This window comes from Oncorhynchus tshawytscha, linkage group LG29 (assembly GCF_018296145.1).
Source record: "Oncorhynchus tshawytscha isolate Ot180627B linkage group LG29, Otsh_v2.0, whole genome shotgun sequence".
Lineage (NCBI taxonomy): Eukaryota > Metazoa > Chordata > Actinopteri > Salmoniformes > Salmonidae > Oncorhynchus > Oncorhynchus tshawytscha.
Window position 1 is genome coordinate 17002348 of NC_056457.1, and position 22346 is coordinate 17024693.

At 44.6% G+C, this 22346-nt stretch overlaps 1 protein-coding gene across 4 annotated transcripts in view; it reads right to left on the reverse strand.

The window, feature by feature from the left end:
* LOC112227571 (collagen alpha-1(XVIII) chain) overlaps positions 1 to 22346 on the reverse strand; it is an 82907-nt gene that overhangs the window by 35382 nt on the left and 25179 nt on the right. For all 4 annotated transcript variants that reach the window (XM_042308918.1, XM_042308917.1, XM_042308919.1 and 1 more), the window contains exons 3-5: positions 7221 to 7768; positions 3265 to 3339; positions 1967 to 2059 (exon numbers count right to left, since the gene is read on the reverse strand). In XM_042308918.1, coding sequence (XP_042164852.1) covers positions 1967 to 2059; positions 3265 to 3339; positions 7221 to 7768 — 716 coding nt within the window. The remainder of the gene's footprint in view (positions 1 to 1966; positions 2060 to 3264; positions 3340 to 7220; positions 7769 to 22346) is intronic.

Below are 22346 nucleotides of genomic sequence, written 5' to 3' on the forward strand. Positions count from 1 at the left end.
ATGTAGGTCTATTGTACTTCAAACAATGTCTATGCAGGTTGCTTAGGATTCAAATCTTCTCAAACTGCTTAATTCATACTATTTTCCGATAGGGGGCAGAGGAGCTGCATGGTGTGTTTTCTCTCCTTCTCTGGCTCACAGCTTATGTATGTGGACGTGTGTTTATGTGTGTGTGTGTGTGTGTGTTTATGTTTGTATTTGTATGTGTGAGCATGCATATGTGTGTATAAATGTGTTTGTGTGTGTGTGGGCTGACAGACCAGGAGCCCTGCCAAACCAGCTATGCAGGAAAACGCTGGGATCGGATCCACAAGCACACTTGGAATGCCAGAGACATCCTCCCCTGCCTCAGTACATCCTATGCTCTCGGATGAAGCCGCCCATGGGCACAGATCTGGGACCAGTTTTCCCTCCGAAAATCCAAAGATTCCACATTAGCCAAATCACTCTTCCTGAGTCTACCCCAATGCCGGCTAGGACAGAGGACACAAGCAAGCTGTGAGTGGGAGCAGCCTCAAGGAGAGGTAAGGGAGGATAGTGTAGACCACACAAAGTCCAACCTTCACACACAGCTGGAGAGAGAGACAGGGAGATGGAGAGGGAGAGACAGGGATAAGGGGGGAGAGAGAGAGAGAGAGAGAGAGAGAGAGAGAGAGAGAGAGAGAGAGAGAGAGAGAGAGAGAGAGAGAGAGATGGACCGCAATAGAGAGAAGGGGAGAGAGAGACAGAGAGCGTGAGAGAGAGAGAGAGCGAGAGAGATAAAGAGAGACAGTAAGAGAGAAGGGCAGAGAGAGAATGAGAGACAGAAACAGAGAATGAGGGAGACAGAGACACAGAGAAAGAGAATGAAAGAGAGAGAGAGAGCGAGAGAGACCACAAGAGAGAGAAGTAAGTAACCTTGGTAGTGTGTTGCCTAACTAACTAACCACAACCATGTGGTGCTTCAAAGTTGGGTTACTAATCTCCATGTACTTAGAAGTGTGCTTCCCTGAAGTGTCCTGGAAAATTCCCATTGACCTGCACACAGTGTGGTCTCTCCTACTGAACTTTTGATCTCATCACATTCTTTCAGATCATATCCATTCCCTGGTAATTGGAGAGAAAAAGCTAATGGGATATTGGAAGAGAAACTCTGCCAAGCATCAGTGAATGACTAAGCAGGTGTGATGTTAAGCAGTCTGCTTGGTGTCCATGTGAAAGTTCAATGCACTGAAAAGATGACGGAAGGCAGTGTCAAAGGGATAGTTAGACAGTGCAAGCATCTTGTCAACAGAGCATGATCTCCACGACATATACTGTAGCATGGGATGTGTCTGTCAACGTTGGATCATTTTTTGAGGCATGAAAATGTCCTTCAAGCTAAAGACCAATACGTCTCACTCCAAATGGGCAGAAGGATACAGCAGAGGAGTGGGAGTGAGACAGACAGTAACATGTTTTTGGATGCAGAACTCACTCGGACCTCTTCTAATGGACTCCATATCAAACGAGCGAGCTTCATTTCCATCTCTGGGAATAACCAGTGTGTTCTTATCTAAATGGCTGTGGTGAGATATGGGGGAGTGGAGCACAGATGTGTCAGAAAGCAGCTGATATTCAGAAGAGGAAATGTTTTCCTCCCAGACGCAGTCCAAGAACATCAGGCCAGATCTGGCTGAGCTAAGAGCATTTCTCCCATGGAGAACAGCAGGAGGAACGGCATAACTCCACGTCTCCCACCTAACTGGCCCTATTAGGAGGACATTTTTCAATTGGATTGATCCCAGGCCCTTTGATTCTGGATGTACTGTAAAAACACTGTGGAAGTATGGATTTAGAAGGTGTACATTTTGTTGACGTTTCAATTGAAGTATTTCGTAAACTATCCTCGTGGGTTATGAGAGTGGGATAAAATATGTCTACATGTTAATATACTGTACGTGGTTGGGTCTGTACGTGTGTGTGTGTGTGTGTGTGTGTCACTCACCATAATGTACTCTCTCTCCTCTACTACCTTCTTCACTTCATCCAGAGTTTCTGTGTCATCGAAGGAGTCGTCTCCACTCCCATACCCAGATGCCTGAAAGAGAATAACAATGGAAATACTCTAGTAGCAACCTTGTCATAACATACCATTTAAATTATGACTCATGAATTTGCAATCTCCTTTTTTTATTTTTACATATTCAATCACAAGCCAATTATCTAATGCTTTTCCAAGTAGCAATAACTCAGGCTTATGCATGTGGAAATACTTAAAAAACAGAGATGAAAACAGAGGGGGGGAAATACAAAGAAATGTAATCAACCAAAACAATCTGTAAAGCCCTGCAGGCTGCAGACCAGACTCGATCACACAGTCCTGTGATGCTCTCTCACAACCACAAGAGGGGGTGATGAGCCCATTCATCATGAGCCTTTCTCAGGTTCGATGGAGTCTGTCGTAGTTCAGCCCATTAGCACTGATTCAAGGTCAGATTTAAAATTTTCATAATAGTTTTAGTATTGGGGGTGGAGTCCTCTGATCCAAGCACACCTGTTGGAGGGCAACTTCGACCTCAAGCTTTGAGGATATCAGTGAACCTTGCAGCGAGGCGAGCCCCTGTACAGTACCTTACCACTGTCTCTGGTGTTAACCACAAACACTGCTCCAACAGCCTTAAACAGCCTTAAACTTGATTGCTGACATGCAACACATGTTTGGGACTATATCAAATCAAATCAAATGGTATTAGTCACATGAGCCGAATACAACAGGTGTAAACCCTTACGGTGAAATGCTTACTTACGAGCCCCTAACCAACAATGCAGCAGTTTAAAAAAACAAACAGATAAGAATAAGAGATAAAAGTAACAAGTAACTAAAGAGCAGCAGTAAAATAACAACAGCGAGACTATATAGAGTGGGGTGTGGGTGGGGGTGGGGGTGGGGGTGGGGGGGTGGGGTGTGGGTGTGGGTGGGGGTGGGGGGGTGGGTGGGGGTGTGGGTGTGGGTGGGGGTGTGGGTGTGGGTGGGGGTGGGGGTGTGGGTGGGGTGGGGGTGTGGGTGGGGGTGTGGGTGGGGGTGGGGGTGGGGGTGGGGGGGTGGGTGGGGGTGGGGGTGTGGGTGGGGGTGGGGGTGGGGGTGTGGGTGGGGGTGGGGTGGGGGTGGGGGTGTGGGTGGAGGTGGGGGTGGAGGGGGCAGTGCAAATAGTAAATGGACTAATGAACCAAATACCAAAATATAGTTTTTGGGTGGAATTGTCCTTAAAAGGTAGAGTATTGGGATTAAGGGGACACACTCACATAGGGGTCGTCCTCCTCACACTGGTCATCTGGGGCCGTGGGGTCTCCCTTCAGAACCAGCTGCTGAATAGAACCCTGGGGGGGAGAGAGAGAGAGAGAGAGAGAGAGAGAGAGAGGGGAGACGGTAAGTCACAATAACACTAGTGTACACACTCACAGTCAATGCATGAACCCTTGTGCCCTTACACACACACACACACACACACACACACACCAAATGAATGACCATTCTCACTCCCATTAGTAATACCATTCCACAACCTTTTACTGCAATTGAAATCAGCATTTCAAGTATGGCGAACAGGTGCCTCTAGTCTTACTGACAATAGCTATTCAAGACAAGCAAACTTTAAACTGCTATAACTCGAACAAAACATAGATCCCACTCTAGCAATGAATAACAGAAGTGCTGCAAATGGACAAAGGCGTGCTTGGTAAATCTATTTGTGGGTTCTATCCAGAGGACAAACACCTGTTTTTAATCCAACAAATCTTCTAGGAAACAAGTGGAGGGGAGAGAGGGAGAAGAGAGGAGAGGAGGGGAGGGAGAAGAGAGGCAGGATCAATCTGGGTCAACCAAATCAAGTCCATCTGTTGATGCTGTAAACAGAGTTTGCAGATAAACAACAAATGTGCCATGCAACACGCGAGCTCTGATTAATTCAAAGTTTCATGAGCTTTTCTGAGATCAATCTTAATCTTTGAATAGAAAAGGGACGCGAGAAGAGCACGGTACAGCAGAATCAAGGATTTTGTTGAATTAAACTTGAATTAAAAGCATTGCGATCAGTGAACCTTCCAAATAGGAAACACTACCATCAATCGCGTTCAGCTGATGATTCGTTGATTATTTGAATCAGCTGTGTAGTGCTAGGGCAAAGTCCAAAAAGCGCACCCCCTGGTGTCCCGAGGACAGAGCTTGGGAAACCCTGCTCAACACTGCAGCTGTGACCTACAGGGGGTGCTGCTGACCCATACTGATCAGCGGCTGTGTGATTGCAATGACATTGTATGCGTTTGTGTGCATTGCTCACAGTGTGTGATCCCAGTGCCTGATGGGCGAGACTTTAAAAAAAAAGCTGCTCTAAGGGCCCGAATCCCACCCCTCATCTGTAATATTGCTGGAATGCTACGGTAGACTACTGATATTGCTTTTCACCCCTACGATGACACAACTGAGCAAAGACATAATAATAGAATTGAGCTCTACTGTCCAATGTGAATCGGCTGTTCTTCTTTTTGCTGTTTTATGTTCATCCCGACTCCTCAGACGCTACAAACACAAACAGTACATACTGTACGAGAGGCTGGAAGCAGCACCGGGCCAGCTGCAGAGCATCGCCCCCCCCCCCCAATAGTGTTGTTTTGATCCATGTCCACTATTGGCTATATGTTACTAATCTAACAGGACTCAGTCATAAACACAAAAATAAGCATCAACAGCAGAAGAATGAAGTAAACAGATTTGACACGACCAAGTAAACACAAATATAGCAGTAAATGCTGTACAATAAAATGCAACTTGCAAATCCACATTATTTTAGAAAAGGGACATTTACAGTAAATGAAACGAGGCACTATAAAAGCAGCTAGATGCAGCTACCCTCAGCTAGAGGGTACACTTAGTATGGTAAGAGCATCCCTGTGGCGGAGGGGAGTAGTGAGCTTAGATTTATGAGGATGGGGATGTGGCCAAAGGCACAGAGAGCCATGTCTCAGCTGAGCTGGATTGTCTCTTGGCTGCAGACGGGGAGGAGGGCGGAGTGGTGTACCTCTCTCTTCCTCAGACCTTACTGGATCAGTAACGTTATCTCACGGCCTGCCTGTAATCTGAGGAGCATTGGCTAGACTGACTAAACTTTTCTGCACACTGTTTGGCAGGGTAACAACAAGCTGGCTACAGCAGACACCAACAGGCACCCAGCAAGAGGAGGGTTTTCCTCACAGCACAAGCCACCACATTGCATAAACAACCATGTCTGTTGGAACCGAGTAACCGTTGCAAAGACAGCAGACGCGAAGGTCTTGTGTTGTGATGGTAAGTTACACAATAAACGGTCCTATCAAGTAGAACATCTAAAACATATGCTGCTTACGTCAGGGTTACACAAAGTCTCTTCGCAAGATTTCAGCTAACGCTTAAATGTATTTAGAAATAAAACAAACATGGTCACTATCAGAACTGGCTGTTACTGAAGACCACTGGTCCCAAACCAGCATGGTATGACTACCATGACTGCCTGGCTGCAAGCACGCACATGCACGCACACGCACGCTCACGCCGACAAGCACGCGCACATGCACGCACACACTCGCGCACACACTCACGCACACACCCACGCACACTCATGTGCACGCACCCTCTTAGCAGAGCAAGAGAAAGAGAGAGGACTAAAGGAAGATGAGCAATGAACACAGAGTGATTTATAGAGTGATAGGCTCTGATCAGCGAGCAGTCTGCTTTGCTCCCGGGTGCTAGGTGAGAAGAGATAGGCGGGTGCAGGTTGAAACAAGCAGGTTGGAAGAGAGAGAGTTTCCTGCTCCTCTCCCCAAGGTTAACTGTATTTCTCAGAATCTACTAACCCATCGCTCCAATGAAACTTTAATGAGAGGAAAATAGCTGCTTGAAATGAGCTTTTTGGTGCACTTTAAAACTAAAGCAGGCACTGATTTATTAGTTCATCCACTCTGTTTAGATTAGTACAACATTAAGTAGTGGTATGGTGGAGTGGAAATAGCAATTGATTGGTTATTTTATATCTAAGGGTGAAATAAACTGCATTGTAATGCCAGGATTTAGGTCAATGGGATAACACAGTCTTGTGGCTCGCAGAAGAGTCACATACGCTGTCACGTTTTGACCTTTATTTCCTTTGTTTTGTCATTATTTAGTATGGTCAGGGCGTGAGTTGGGGTGGGCAGTCTATGTTTGTTTTTCTATGATTTGGGGATTTCTATGTTTCGGCCTAGTATGGTTCTCAATCAGAGGCAGGTGTCATTAGTTGTCTCTGATTGAGAATCATACTTAGGTAGCCTGAGTTTCACTGTTTGTTTGTGGGTGATTGTCTATGTTAGTTGCGTGTGGTCAGCACAGTTCTCATTATAGCTTCACGGTCTTTATTGTTTTGTATAGTTTGTGTTCAGTGCTTTCTTTAATTAAAATATCATCATGAACACAAACCACGCTGCATTTTGGTCCGTTCCTTACAACGATCGTGACATACGCAGTCTGATTAAAACTAGGTAAGCAATCTCCATTTTCTCTTCATCTATCCATTTTACAACAAATTCAGAGTTAAGTAAACACTCTCCGGCTAGGTGAACACTGGTTTGTGGCACGTTATGTTAATTCCACAAGCATTCACAAGCTAATTCATAGCATTTATTGTATATCTTATAAAGATGTATAGGTCATTCAGTCCTCTAGCCTCTGCTATTGCCATAATGTTGCATCAGGGTTTTTCATGCCTTAAAATCAAAATGGCTGACCATGATGTCAGCAGAAGTGGTGAGCCCAGCTCTTAGTCAAGTTCTCCACAATGACTCACCCTACTCTCTCTTTCCCAGGCAATCGACCGTGAAGTCATTCAAAGCCTATGGAGGCGAGCCATGCTGCCAGCCTGTGGCAAGCCCTGATGACCACTTCTGAACACACCGTTTTGGGACTCATTACTATTGGGTTTGGGGCGCACTCTCAATTTAATCATTGTAGTGCTGAGGAAAATCATTATGGAATCGAACATTTAAATCAGACCGAGATCTGATTGCATTTTGGAAGGGTTGAGGCCCAAACAGCAACCATGCAGCCAAACAGCAACCAGGCGCATGAAAACCAAGCAGAGGACACTAAACACAAACACACTATAGGCCTAACCAACGTAAAATAACCCCCCCAACACCTCCACTCATACACAAAAAGAAGCAAAAACACCACAAAAACCCACCTGTCAACTTACCACAAACCTGTCCAGCCCTGTGCCACCGGCGTTGCCCACGAAGATGCCCGAGCTGGCCTCAAAGGTGAGGGGCTCCGGGCTCCTCTGGAAGGCCACGCGGTGGTACTCCTCACAGTCCATGTAGAGGCGCACCTCCGCCCCCTGCACCGTCAGCGTGAAGCGGGCCCACCTCCCCGTCAGGTCACCCAGCTTGAAGCTTGCCGCCTCCTTGGTGCTCCCATCCCCCGGGTCGGTGTAGTAAAGGAGCACCCGCTGAGACCCATCCTCCACGGGGCTCAACGCCACCCCCAGGTGCACCACCCGCTGGTAGGCGTCGGTGATTGCGAAGAGGACCCCACCGCGCTGCGTGGTGGGCTTGGCGGTGACGGTCATAGCAAAGTCGCGGTAGAAGGGGTCGGGGATGAAGGACTTGGTGAGGCGGCCTACGTTGGCATCGGGCCCGAAGCTGTAGGCCGGGTAGCCCTCGAACCCTGTGATGAAGGAGACTGATGGGGGGAGAGGAATGCCGATCAGCTCGGTCAGGTCTATCTGGCCCTGGGAGCCCCGCTCTGAAACACACACAATCAAATACTGTATTAAATCACATGAATAAGATAGGCATATGACATAGTGCATGGATAGGATAGCACATTAATTCATATAAAGACCTGATGAGTTAGTTATGTGTATATTCACAATGAATTCATGATTATGAATATTAATACCAATGACAAATTGGTCCGCAAACTGTGCTGCACTGACTCCCCTCATTTCTCTTTCTGCATTGTGAAGGTGATCTGGCTTGTGCTTTCATTTCCAGCCATTACTTTCCGCTTCAATGGATTACAAATCTGCCACAGTTTCACCTAATTTGCCAAGAGGATGAGAACGTGGAAGCATTCCCATACTTCACTCCTTCCATCCCAGTCCCTCTCCACACGCATCTCTATACACTCACACACACTCCCCACCACACATGTTCCTCGTTAGGAGGGAGAACCCATGGAACAATCATCCGTTTTGTGAGACTGTATAGGTGGGTAAGGCATGTTCATCTGGAAGGCATTAGCGTAGACTAATACACACACCGGGTCCAGGCTGCTCCTGTAAAATGGGCTTAGCACTGCTAGGCTAACGCACACCAATAGGCTAACCCACACCGCTAGGCTAACCCACAGCGCTAGGCTAACCCATACCACTAGGCTAACCCATAACGCTAGGCTAACCCACAGTGTTAGGCTAGCGCTAGCTCCCCATAGAGAGACACAGACAGATAGGCATGCTTCACGCAGTCTTTAATGGCCATCACCTCTCAGGCTTCTTCAAGCCAGTGTCCCTAGTAAACCTTAACCCTTGGTCTGAGTGCATGTTTTACTGGTGTCATGGAAGAGAGGCCAAAATTCCAAATAGTCCTGTCACCTGGAGCTCCTCGCCCACCCAGTGACATAACACCAGATGGAGGAGCAGCTGGAGACATCACACAGCACTCTTTGGCAGATGCAGGTTCCCATGACGCAAGACCAACATACTGTATGGAACCAGGTGTGACATTGTCATTGGCGGAGTGATAGAGACCTGGCCTTGACGGGACAAACATCACCTGGACTAAGACATCACCAACAAAGTAGCAAGTACCTCAGATTCACTTCAAGTCACAGATTAATCATTTCAGTGTGCATACAATATGTTTCAATCTACTGGGAAATATCATGATAGAAGCGCTATAAGTAATTGTAGGGTAATATAACCACAGTGCCAGAATAAAGACCACTAGAATGAATGACCAATTAATTAACACTCCAAATCTCCGATTCGTTAGCTAGAGGGTGTTTGGGAGCAGTTTTGGGGCATTGCGTAGTGGAAGGTTTGGCTGCTAGCTTCGCATACACATGTTGTTAATTAGCCATGTGGGTGCATGGCATTGTGTGTCTGTGTGTGTGTGTGTGTGTGTGTGTGCGTGCGTGGGTGTGTGTGGGTTGGTGTGTGGGTGGGTTGGTGTGTGGGTGGGTGTGTATGCATGTGTGTGTTTATCCATGACTGTTTTCTATCCAAGTGGTCATCCGTCGTTCCTTAGGAATCTCTCTCGGGGTAATTTCCTAAGTGGGTCATTGCATTTTGAGGAGTGTGTAATGCGGCCTGGACTCAGAGCACTGCATTATTTTGGCAGGGACTAGACTGTTACCATCTGCACATACAGTATAGCCCAGTTATACAGTCTCCGCACTATTTCATTAAGTGCACATAACAGCTAATTCTTCTTGCTTAGGTTATGCAATTCAAATAAATGATAATATTGAGTCCAATTCAATTTGGTAACGGAGACTCTGAGGGAAATGTGCTTTGTACAGTATCTCCTATGTGAGGTTTGAGAAGACAGTGTGGATTAAGCACTATTTAAAACACATTCAATCCCGAGCCAGAACATGCTTTATCAGTGTGTGTCATATCAAATCGAACTGCATTTGTCACACGCTTCGTAAACAATAGCTGTAGACTAACAGTAAAATGCTTAATCCCAACAATGCAGAGAGAAAAATACAAAATAATTGAAAGATAATAAACACAGAATGAGCAACAATAACTTGGCCGTATACACAGGGTACCAGTACTGAGTCGATGTGCAGGGCTATGAGATAACTGAGATAGATATGTACATATAGGAAGAAGTAAAGTGACTAGGCAACAGGATAGATAATAAGCAGTAGCAGCAGAGTTTGTGATGAGTCAAAAGACTTAAAGTGCAAAGGGTCAATTCAGATAGTCTGGGTAGCTATTTGGTTAATTATTTAGAAGTCCTATGGCTTGGAGGTAGAAGCTGTTCAGGGTCCTGTTGTTTCCAGATCTGGTGCATCGGTACTGCTTGCCGTGCGGTACCAGAGAGTCGTAAGTTTACATACACCTTAGCCAAATATATTTCAACTCCGTTTTTCACAATTCCTGAAATGTAATCCTAGTAAGAATTCCCTGTCTTAGGTCAGTTAGGATCACCACTTTATTTTAAGAACGTGAAATGTCAGAATAATAGTAGAGAGAATTATTTATTTCAGCGTTTATTTCCTTCATCACATTCCCAGTGGGTCAGAAGTTTACATACACTCAATTAGTATTTGGTAGCATTGCCTTTAAATTGTTTAACTTGGGTCAAATGTCTCGGGTAGCCTTCCACAAGCTTCCCACAATAAGTTGGGTGAATTTTGGCCCATTCCTCCTAACAGAGCTGGTGTAACTGAGTCAGGTTTGTAGGCCTCCTTGCTCGCACATGCTTTTTCAGTTCTGCCCGCAAGGTTTCTATAGGATTGAGGTCAGGGCTTTGTGATGATCACTCCAATTCCTTGACTTTGTTGTCCTTAAGCCATTTTGCCACAACTTTGGAAGTATGCTTGGGGTCATTGTCCATTTGGAAGACCCATTTGCGACCAAGCTTTAACTTCCTGACTGATGTCTTGAGATGTTGCTTCAATATATCCACATAGTTTTCCTGCCTCATGATGCCATCTATTTTGTGAAGTGCACCAGTCCCTCTTGCAGCAAAGCACCCCCACAACATGATGCTGCCACCCCCGTGCTTCACGGTTGGGATGGTGTCTTCAGCTTGCAAGCCTCCCCCTTTTTCCTCCAACATAATAACGATGGTCATTATGGCCAAACAGTTCTATTTCTGTTTCATCAGACCAGAGGACATTTCTCCAAAAAGTACGATCTTTGTCCCCATGTGCAGTTGCAAACCGTAGTCTGGCTTTTTTCTGGCGTCTTTTGTTTTTTTCTGGCAGTTTTGGTGCAGTGGGTTCTTCCTTGCTTAGTGGCCTTCGGGTTATGTCGATATAGGACTCGTTTTACTGTGGATATAGATACTTTTGTACCTGTTTCCTCCAGCATCTTCACAAGGTCGTTGCTGTTGTTTTTGGATTGATTCGCACTTTTCACACCAAAGTACGTTCATCTCTAGGAGACAGAATGCGTCTCCTTCCTGAGCGGTATGGAGGCTGCATCGTCCCATGGTGATTATACTTGCGTACTATTGTTTGTACAGATGAACGTGGTACCTTCAGGCATTTGTAAATTGCTCCCAAGGATGAACCAGACTTGTGGAGGTCTACAATTTATTTTCTGAGGTCTTGGTTGATTTCTTTTGATTTTCCCATGTCAAGCAAAGAGGCACTGAGTTTGAAGGTAGGCCTTGAAATACATCCACAGGTACACCTCCAATTGACTCAAATGATGTCAATTAGCCTATCAGAAGCTTCTGATAGGAAAAATTACTTGTGTCATTCACAATGTAGATGTCCTAACCGACTTGTATGTAAACTTCTGACTTCAACTGTGTATGGGTAAGGTGACTAGGCATCAGGATATATGATAAGCAGAGTAGCAGCTGGGTATATAATGATTGTACAGTAGGTGAGTGGGTTTGTGTGTGTGTGTAGAGTCGGTATACATGTATGTGCATTTATGTGTGTAAGCAAATTATGAAGTGAGTGTTTGTGTGTGTTGGAGTGCCAGTGTGCGTGAGTGTGTAAGGCCCTGTGAGTGTGCATAGAGACAGTGCAAAAATCTAAATAAAAGGGTCAACTGCCTACACTGCCAGGTCACTTACCTCCTCCCTATAGGCTGTCTCATCATTGTCGGTGATCAGGCCTACCACCGTCATGTCGTCAGCAAACTAAATGATGGTGTTGGAGTCATGCGTGGCAACACAGTCATGGGTGAACAGGGAGTACAGGATGGGGACTAAGCACGCACCCCTGAGGGTCCCCCGTGTTGACGGTCAGCGTGGTGGATGTGTTGTTGCCTACCCTTACCACCTGGATGCGGCCCGTCAGGAAGTCCAGGATCCAGTTGCAGAGGGAGGTCTTCAGTTCCAGGGTCCTGAGCTTAGTGATGAGCTTGGAGGGCTCTATGGTGTGGAAAGCTGGACTGTAGTCAATGAACAACATTCTCACGTAGATCTTCCTCTTTTCTGGGTGGGAGAGGGCAGTGTGGGAGAAATATCATCTGTGGATCTGTTGAGGAGGTATGCGAATTGGAGTGGGTCCAGGGTGTCTGGGATGATGGTGTTGATGTGAGCCCTGACCATCCATTCAACGCATTTCATGGCTACAGTGCAACGCAGCGCGATAGTAATTTATACAGGTTATCCTGCTGTTCTTGGGCACAGGGACTATAGTGGTCTGCTTGAAACATGTAGGTATTACATACAAGGTCAGGGAGAGGTTGAAAATGCCAGTAAAGACACTTGGCAGCTAATCAGTGCATGCTCTGAGTACACGTCCTGGTAATCCATCTGGCCCCACGGCCTTGTGAATGTTAACGTTTTTAAAGGTCATAGTCACATCGGCTACAGAGAGTGAGATCACGCAGTCATCCATAACAGCTGGTGCTCTCATGCATGGTTCAGTGTTGCTTGCCTCGAAGCGAGAATATTAGGCATTTAGCCGATCTGGCAGGCTCACGTCACTGGGAAGCTTGTGGCTGGGGTTCCCTTTGTTATCTGTGATGGTTTGCAAGCCCTGCCACATCCGACGAGCATCAGAGCCGGCATAGTAGGATTAGATCCTGTATTGACACTTTGCCTGTTTGATGGCTCGTCGGAGGTCGTAGCGGGATTTCTTATAAATGTCCAGATTAGTGTCCCGCTCCTTGAAAGCGGCAGTTTTAGCCTTTAGCTCACTGCAGATGTTGCCTGTAATCCATGGTTTCTGATTAGGATATGTATGTTCGTTCACTGTGGGGACGACAACATCGTCGATGCACTTATTAATGAAGCCAGTGACTGATGTGGTAAGCTCCTCAATGTTATCTGATGAATCCTGGAACATGTTCCAGTCTGTGCTAGTGAAAGATTCCTGTGGTTTAGCATCCGCTTTATCGAACCACATCCATATTGAGTGTGTCACTGGTACTTCCTGTTTGAGATTTTGCTTGTATGCAGGAATCAGGGGGATAGATTTGTGGTCAGATTTGCCAAAGGGAGGGCGAGGGAGAGCCTTGTATGCGTTTCTGAGTGTGGAGTAAAGGTGATCAAGAGCTTTGTCACCTCTAGTTGCACAGGTGACATGCTGGTAAAAGTAAGGTAAAACGGATTTCAGTTTCCCTGCATAAAAATCACTGGCCAAGAGAAGCGCCATCTCTGGATGTGCATTTTCTTGTTTGCTTGTGGCCCTATACAGCTCGTTGAGTGCGGTCTTAGAGCCAGCATGACATTGTGGTAGTAAATTGACAGCAATGAAAAATATAGATGAAAAATCTCTTGGTAAATAGTATGGTCTGCTGCTCGTCATTAGGTATTCTAAGTCAGTGTGTTTGTGTGCGTGCATGCCTGCCCTCCTGCGCGCGTGTGTTTGGTGTGTGTGTGTGTGTGTTTCAGTAACTTAATCTCCTGCTGTTGAGCCAGGTTTCCCAGTCAGTCAAAACTCCACTACTAATCCCATTACAGTAGTATTATGAGGTTTACTTGGACAGGCCTACAGGAAACCACAGGCCCCTTTCTATATCAAACAATCACTGGAGGACTTCTGACAGAAACATTCTGACGGGGAATGTAGCATGATACTGTAAAACACTGGTGTGTACAGTTACAACATGATCCTTAAACCTGACTTCAACCCTCACACCTTCAGACTAAAGACAGCTCACAAACAGTTAAGTTGCTGACAATGCAATGGCTTGGAGGGAGTGTGTGTGTGTTTGTGTGTGTGTGTGTGTGTGTGTTTGTGTGTGTGTTTATGTGTGTGTGCGTGCGTGTGTGTGTGTGTGTCATCGTCAAAGTTTACTCCCTTTTGTCCCTCTAAACCCAACTCCAGCCCCACTATACATCTCTCCTCTGGACATGGAAATGAGACCGTTACAAGCTGGCCACAGAGGAAGCTAACCACAACATTTGTTCACCCAACGGGCTGTAGCTAGCAAATAAAGGAATGCAAAACAATAACCACTTTAATACTAGACTACTAGACTGTTTAAAAGTCTGAAGCATTTCTCCTGGGACTGATTTAGTTCAGGCCTCAAAAGGGCATTATTGAAAATGCCCCATGGTCTTAGATATGCTAGTGCTTTAGAGAACTCCTCAGACTATTGGTGTCAAGCCTTACATGGAGGTGAATGAAACATGTTTGTGAAATGAAACCACCAGCCATGGTCTTTAAAAAGTATCTGTGAGGAGTAGAGATTCACTGTGTTGAATGATGTGAAAACATTTAAGGTCATTTTGAAGACACAGTAGTAACTAGTACACAGTAATTAGCAGCTATCAACAAACACTCGCCACAAAACTGAACTACATTTTTACAATAGACAGAGAGAGAAAAAGTAATTTGTCATGTTTACAAGACTCGTCTTTCATGACTCATTCTTTCACAATCACGTCATGCAAATGATGTCTATGGACGATTTGTGTGAACGTTGGAGTTACGTAAACAGAGCTCTAGTTACGCCCTTAGAAAAAAGGGTTCCAAAAGGCTTCTTCGACTGTCCTCATAGGAGAACCCTTTTTGGTTCCAGGTAATACCATTTTGGGTTCCATGTAGAACCCTTTCCACTGAGGGTCATACATGGAACCCAAAATGGTTCTACTTGGATCCAAAAGGGTTCTACCTGGAACCAACAAGGGTTCTTCAAAGGGTTATCCTATGGGGACAGCCGAAGAACCCTTTAAGATTCTAGATAGCACCTTTTTTTTCTGAGAGTGTGGGATCAGGCACATAGGGCACATTTAATGCCTTTCTAATACACAGAGTCTACAGTAGATGAGTTAGGGTTAATGGACGAGGACCTTTGGCCCTTCAGGAGTCCGATATACAGCTAGCTGCTTTCCTGCTATCTCTCTTCAATAATGGAGGGCCAAGTACAGAATGGAAAGAGTTCACAAAAGAATGAATATCTCTTAAGCATCTTTGTGTGTGTGTGTGTGTGTGTGTGTGTGTGTGTGTGTGTGTGTGTGTGTGTGCGGTGGTGTGTGTGTGTGTAGGTTTGTGCAAATGTGTGTACATTTACTTTTGTTGGACTTGTGTCGAGTGTGTCCTTTTGTACACGTATGTGTATATCCTTGCAGCCCAGGCTGACACCATCCGCAGACACTTGCTGCATAGGGGGAAGACTACAGACAGAGAGAGGCCCAGCAGACGGAGGAGTCGAGGGGTAATACGACATTGGTGAGAGACAGGCTCTGGACAGGTTAAGTGGAGCTGGAGCAGTCCAGGGGTTTACAGTCATTACACTACCATGTGCCTCCATTAAGCCTGGAATGGACTGCCAGGTGGAGGGAGAGGGCCATTTTTAATCCAACTTTAAAGGGATAGTGCGAGATTTTGGCAATTTAGCCCTTTTCTACTTAGCCAGAGTCAGGTGAACTATTGGATACCATTTTTATGTCTCTGAGAACAGTTTTAAGGAAGTTGTTAACTAGCGTCAGTGCAATGACTGGAAGTCTAGTTAGCAATGGCTCGCAAAACTGCCTTTCACTTCCTTCAAACTGCACACAGAGACATACAATTGGTATCAATGAAAATCTTGCACTATCCATTTAATCCCAGTCTGGTATGAGATTCTTGGTAGGAGTATAGGTAGGGCCAGATGGAATCTGTGATGATTTTATATGAGTAAACCTCCAGTAATTAATTGAAATAAAAAGGATACCAATGGAATAACTCAAATCACTTCACAAAACACACAACACACACACACACACACACGTATCTGTGGTACCACAATGCTGTCATTGGTCACAAAGGCTAGAATTCAACAAAGCCACTCCGTCTAAACCTAATTGTACTGTATCCTCTGTGGCACTGGGATTAGGCTACACCACATGTTACAGTAATGCTTCTTTCTAGGGATTATGTCACGCTTTAACAACGTTAGCCTCGGTCTGTGACAGGACTTGTTTTGTGTTCACTTTGAAAAGAGCGTAATTTACTTAGAAGTCATTCACAAGATCAAAATGCTTGTTGCCATTGCCTTCGGCGTCCTTCGTTTTGAGTGACAGCCCGGTTTAGGGGTTGATGTTGGCCACGCATGGTTTGAAAAACAGGAGCTAGCTGGCTAGGTAGACGTTAGCGTTGTGTATTCAGCTGAGAGAGGACACGCGGTCAGGTGAGCAATGGCCTCCTGTAAGCACAAAGGCCTGTCTGTTAGCAGCAGGCTTAGAGGTGAGTCAACACAGGCATTAGCCTAGTGCCCAGCAAAGCTCCTAGCACCCTAGCCTTGATCAAAGGCTTTCACCACTTAAGTGGGAATGAATGGGGAACGTTTAGAAGGGCTCCGACGCTGAGCAACGGCATTCTACCACTGTCACAGGATGAGATAGATGGCTTGGATTTGAGATAGCTCTGCCATTAGGTGCACTGAGTCGCCAACACACACACTCATAATTCTGATCTTCACCCACTAATTGGTCTTAGGCCAATGATTTGGTAAAATATCAGAATTGGGCTGCCTGTGTAAACACAGATAGAGAGCTGGAGATCAGCCAATGAACAGGTGTAAAAACAGCCTTCCAACTCCATCATATGGTCCCATCCAGATGAAAAGTCTAGTAACTTTCCCAACATTTATCGATTTTTCAGAAATCCTGGTTGGAAGACTTCTGGAATTACGAGGTAATAAGCAGGAAAACCAGAAATCCTCAACCACGATTTTTGAAAAACCATGACATTTTGGAAAAGTTTTGCAACCCTAGTCATATCAGAACAGTCAAATCTGTTGTGGTTGACTTAGAAACTAGTTGATAGCTAGATCTTACAGTGGGTGCTACAGTGAGTATTATAGTGAGTGGAAGGAGGTAGAGATGGAGGAACTGACTGAGAAATTGATATTTCATTCATGATGAACTTTTCCTCACGGATTTAAATAGCTGTCAAAGGTCTCACCAAGTAAATAATGTGTTTCAAAACATAAGCACGGTAGTTGCTGTGGGAAGCAGACGTACCAAGTCCCAGTGTGTGAGGCCAGGGAGGGTAACCTCAAGAATTTTAATCCCACCAGCAATGGTTAAGTGTGTCATGTTCAAAAAACGAAAATGGGACTTAGAACTGTACTCTAGGGAGCACGGATGTTGCTCCCTAGAGACCCCTGAACGCCAAGGAATGATTTTGATGACATACTCTGTCCAGTCAGCTGCAAGAATGCCTCCATGGTCACACTACTATGCAATGGTATAGTCAACATTATTGAATTCTTTTGGCATTAATATCACTCCATAGTATTTTAGCATTTTGATGGCACTGTCAAGCAAACATCACCTTTACAACAATGTTACAACGCAAACAGCAAGCTGAGCTGACAAAATGGTGAAGTGCCTAGAATCTGTTATCACTCCCATGGCCTTCATATTTGACACCATACATGTGGCTTACGTCAGCCATACTTCAAGAAGAGGGGGGACTATTTTTCCACAATGATCTCAGTACGAGAACTCCTTGGTCTAATAACACTGCACTGGGACAGTGGAGAAGCAGATTTATCTGTAAAATGTTATTTTTACAGGCATTAAAGTTCAATTGGTATGAAAATAACCAAATGGCTACAAAATAGTTCCCTGGGCGATTCCATGCAGGCAAATATTTTTTGTATCTCAGATTGTTCTGGCAATTCTCACATAGAAACTTAATTGGAAGGAAGTATGTTTGACAAACATTTCTATTTGTAGCACAAACAGGAGGCCTGTACAGGTCTAAAAAGGGCCTAAAATGGCCACTTTCATCATGATTTTGCCAAAAATTGTTTGTGATATATATGTAAAAGCATGTTAAACCTCCCCATTAAGTTTCTATGTGAGAATTGGCAGAACAATCTGTTTTCATGCCATGCAGGAGTGGTATTGCCGAATCCTCTGGGTCGGTTATTAACAGTCATTTTTCCATCAGGTTTTAACATGGGCACTGTTTTCTTTGTTAATGTCTTTACGAGCCAGCTAAGACTTTGCCAGAAGCCCAACTAGAGCCCCTGAGAAAAAAAAAGAAAGAAAACAATTGTTAAATGAATTGACATGACAGAAATGTGGGTATTACTCCATTACTCAAGAGCAGTCAAAGTCTGTTTTCACTCTGAAGCCCATTATTTATCATTGTGGGTTTTGTGCAAGTGCATTAAATATCAAATATCATTAATTCCCCAAAGGTTGGAAACAAAAACAAATATCTTTATCTCTTTGGCACAGTTGGCAGCATAATTCGTAGTGATTCAAGCTTGACCGCAATCAGAGGGGAGAGAAACAGAGAAAGAGAGAGAAAGGCAGAGAGAAATGGAGTGAAAGACAGAAAAAAGCAACTCGGCAGACCAGGGAGTACCATGCCATCTCCATCTCCATGCCCCATCTGCTTGATTTCATTAGCATCACAGCTTCCATGACACCACAGCATTACTCTGTTGGCAGTGCTCAGGCCCAATGTGTGGTCTCAAAGCCAACTCTTAATAGCCACATTCTATACCTAACGTCCTCAATTAACCCCTGTTCCGTGTTAAGGGGGGAAAGGCCCTTCACATTGTGTTCTCAAGTGCATTTCAGATACAAAAAAAACTGTATTTTCCGGTGGGAAACACAAAGTGCATTAAGGTAATTGGAGGGAAATTAAGTTGGGAACACAAAAGATAATTTCAGGGAGTTTCCACAGTAGCATTGCTGTCCACAGTAGCGTTGCCATGTGTTACTGTGACTCATGACCCAGCTGGACAGGAAACAGAAAGGGCAGGGTCAAGTCCATGCTCAGGGGAGATGTTAAATGTTAAGATGCACATGCATGCCTACTCTAAACCAACTGTGCCATTTAGATGCAGCTTCCAAAGTGAGGACAAGTAAGTTGATCCTTTCTGGAATCCCCCAGTTCAGGTGTGCTCAGCTCCGATAGCACAGTCAGCGCAGAGAGAGGAACTTTTGTCATTAGGGTTACAGTTTCACAAGTAGGGGATTCTTAGGGAACACAATGGTTTTAAATATCCAGTTAGGTGGAATATCATTAGCTGTCTGGTGGTCTCATCTTCCATGCCTTTTCATACACACATACACATTCATGGTATTGCACGAGCAAACACACACATACGAGCAAACACACATGCACACACACACACATACAGTTTTGTACAGCTAACCTTATGGGGACACACAATTCAATCCCATTCAAAATCCTATTTTACCTAACCCTAACTGTAACCTTAACCTTAACCCTAACCATAACCTTAACCCAAAAACTGAACCGTAACCCTAAAGCTAACCCTAGCTCCTAACCCTAACCCTTAATGCAATTCTAACCATAACACTCATTCTAACCTTAACCTTGAACCCCTTAGAAACAGCAACAACTAACAAAATGTCCCCAGTTGGTCAAAATTTTGTTTGTAAAGTCCCCACAAGAATAGAACACACACACACACACACACAAACACACAAACACACACACACTGAACATTTCAGGAACACAGACAACACATACTTAAGACACGGCTCTCTACCATCGGCAATGATTGTGAAAAAGCAATATATTTAACAGCTCTACCACCTAGTGTACAAAGTCTCAATTGAACCCTTTCTTACTGCATATGGGTAACCTAATCAATCCCATTCCGTTGAGTGTGTTGTACTTGGATAGGAGTGCAAATTAAGGAGTGAGATGTAAACCTCAGCTGACTGAATGGAACCTATATTATGAATGCAGGAGCTGTTGCCGCACAGGGGAGCACATTAAACAGAGCGCAGACAGACAAGGTCGAGAACTTTTTTTAATGAACATCTGCGTTTGACCACGCTCATTACCACGGTCCAGTGGTCGACTTGGCCCGACCATCTGCGGTTCGACTTCGCTCTTCTCCCTCATCCCAGACAAACTTCATCTTGAATGTCAGCAGCCCTTCTTTTTTTTACCTTCGTCAGGAGAATCTATCTAACGAGGTCATTCAGTCTACAGTAGCTACAGTCTCTGACTACAGAGTCCAGACTGACTGTCTGTACAGTAGGTGGTTTGTTATAGAAACAAGATGGTGCCTGTACTCTGAACGTTATGACTAACCGCTGTGAGGTCTACTGAGGCTACATACCGAGTCAGACATTTTGGTTCTGAACGCTGATTACCGCAACACAGAGATGCGGAGATCAACGAACGACCAGTGAAACTTTGCGAGGGGATATGCTGTAATGTCTTCCGGTAATCTGTCAACCCGGGAAAAGTGAGTTCTGCAATGCAGTTGCCTCTGTAATCTGTCAACCCGGGAAAAGTGACTTCTGCAATGCAGTTGCATCTGTAATCTGGCAACCCTAGCTAAATTATTTCTATTTCAATCATAATTACCATGGTGTTGAGATGCTAGAGTCCTGAGACACAAAGGCTGTCAGACCACAAGGAGACAGTCTCTTACCACACCCGCTGTGTCTGGTGGATCCAAGAGTTTGGCCAGAGTGAGATTAACTAGGCGATAACATCCAGCCAGACAGCCAATCAAGACACAAGAAGAGTCTGAAAGTCTAGGGCTGTGTTTACACAGGCAGTCCAATTCTAATCTTTTTTTTCCTCACTAATTGGTCTTTTGACCAATCAGATCAGACTTTTTGCCAATAATTAGGTAAAATATCAGAATTGGGCTTCCTGTGTAAACGCAGCCTAGCAGAGTTAGCAGAGCCAATTCTTTACAGCATGTGTGTGGGCCAGGAGCATCCAGGGGCCAGGAGCATCCAGGGGATGGGCCAGGGTGTGTGTGTGTGTGTGTGTGTGTGTGTGTGTGTGTGTGTGTGTGTGTGTGCGTGCGTGCGTGCGTGATTTGCGATGATGTGTGCCTCCATTTTCAGCAGACCCTGTAACAGAGCTATAACAACATCCTAATGACAACACTTAGCATGGAGAAGTGGTAGGACAAGAGTATAACCATTTGTGAAAATGAGCTTTCATCCTCAATAAAGAGCAAATCCATATGACCTCAAGATATTCACAACTTTCTATGCTCCATTTGTTGCATTTGTTCCATAGTTGAGGTTTCCATGAATAAACAGACTTTCAATATCATACGGTACCACAACTAATACATTTTGGTGCACAAACTGTTGAATATTGTTAAATCTCCCCAGACTTATTTTTGATCTCTTTGACAGAGAAGCCCACGCAGTTAACAAGAAATCATAACATGTTCTTAAGTGATTTGTCTGAAAGTAGAGAGTATGCTTAGCCAAGCCCAATAGGGGGCACTGTGAGTTTGTTAAATCCAGGCCAAAATCCCATTCCACATCAGGGCGTACCCACATAAGTAAACATTTATAAGAAAGGGGTTACTGATAACTTTATCTGGGCATAATGTCAAGGGCCAAAAAACCAAGGGCCAAAGAACTCTTTATAATAACGCTCCCTCACGACTAGTCTCCGACTTCCAGATGTCTTTATCTTTAATCTAGATATTGGTCACCATGTTGTTAGTGTCAGTGGGAGAACAGTATCTCTTTTGTGTGGGGGGAGATTTGCAGTATTTTTCTTGATTTTTAATTTTGGTCTCGAAAGGCACTTTCACCTTGATTTAAGAACTACATGCAGTGTACAGTTGTAGGATCTTAATTTGAGCTAGTTTGCTACAGCAGGAAAATTGCCCCGCAGCAACAGGAAATGTGTATTATTATGTGAATAATAATTCATTGACATTTTAGTGGGGGTTGATGCATTTTTTCATTAGGGCAACGAAGCCTTTTTAAAACTCAAATATACTACAAGTTTGCATTTCTTCCACAGCAGGAAAATTCTCAGCAACAAAAGAGTGATCAAATTAAGATCCTACATCTGTGGGCAGCATAAAAAAACAGGAGGAGCAGTTCAAGCATTGTGTGTGAAGAACATAGGAATAAATGCCTTTACATGTAAAACTTATTTAAATACTATCCATGGAGACCTGTTAACTGTGTGAGATTCTCTGACAAGAGACCAAAAATAAGTCTGGGGGGGGATTTAACAATGTTCAACAGTTTGGGATGGAATGTGCACCAAAAATGTATTAGTTGTGTGATATGATATTGAAAGTCTGTTTATTCATGGAAACCTCAACTATACAACAAATCCTTACTGGACCAAAGAGAGTATAAAGAGACTGAAAGTAGCTCGCTGAGAATCTAGCAGGGTAGAACAGTACAATAAATGAAAGTACAGTCCAGTAAATTACTGGTAAATGAATGAGTGCCAATCAAAAATA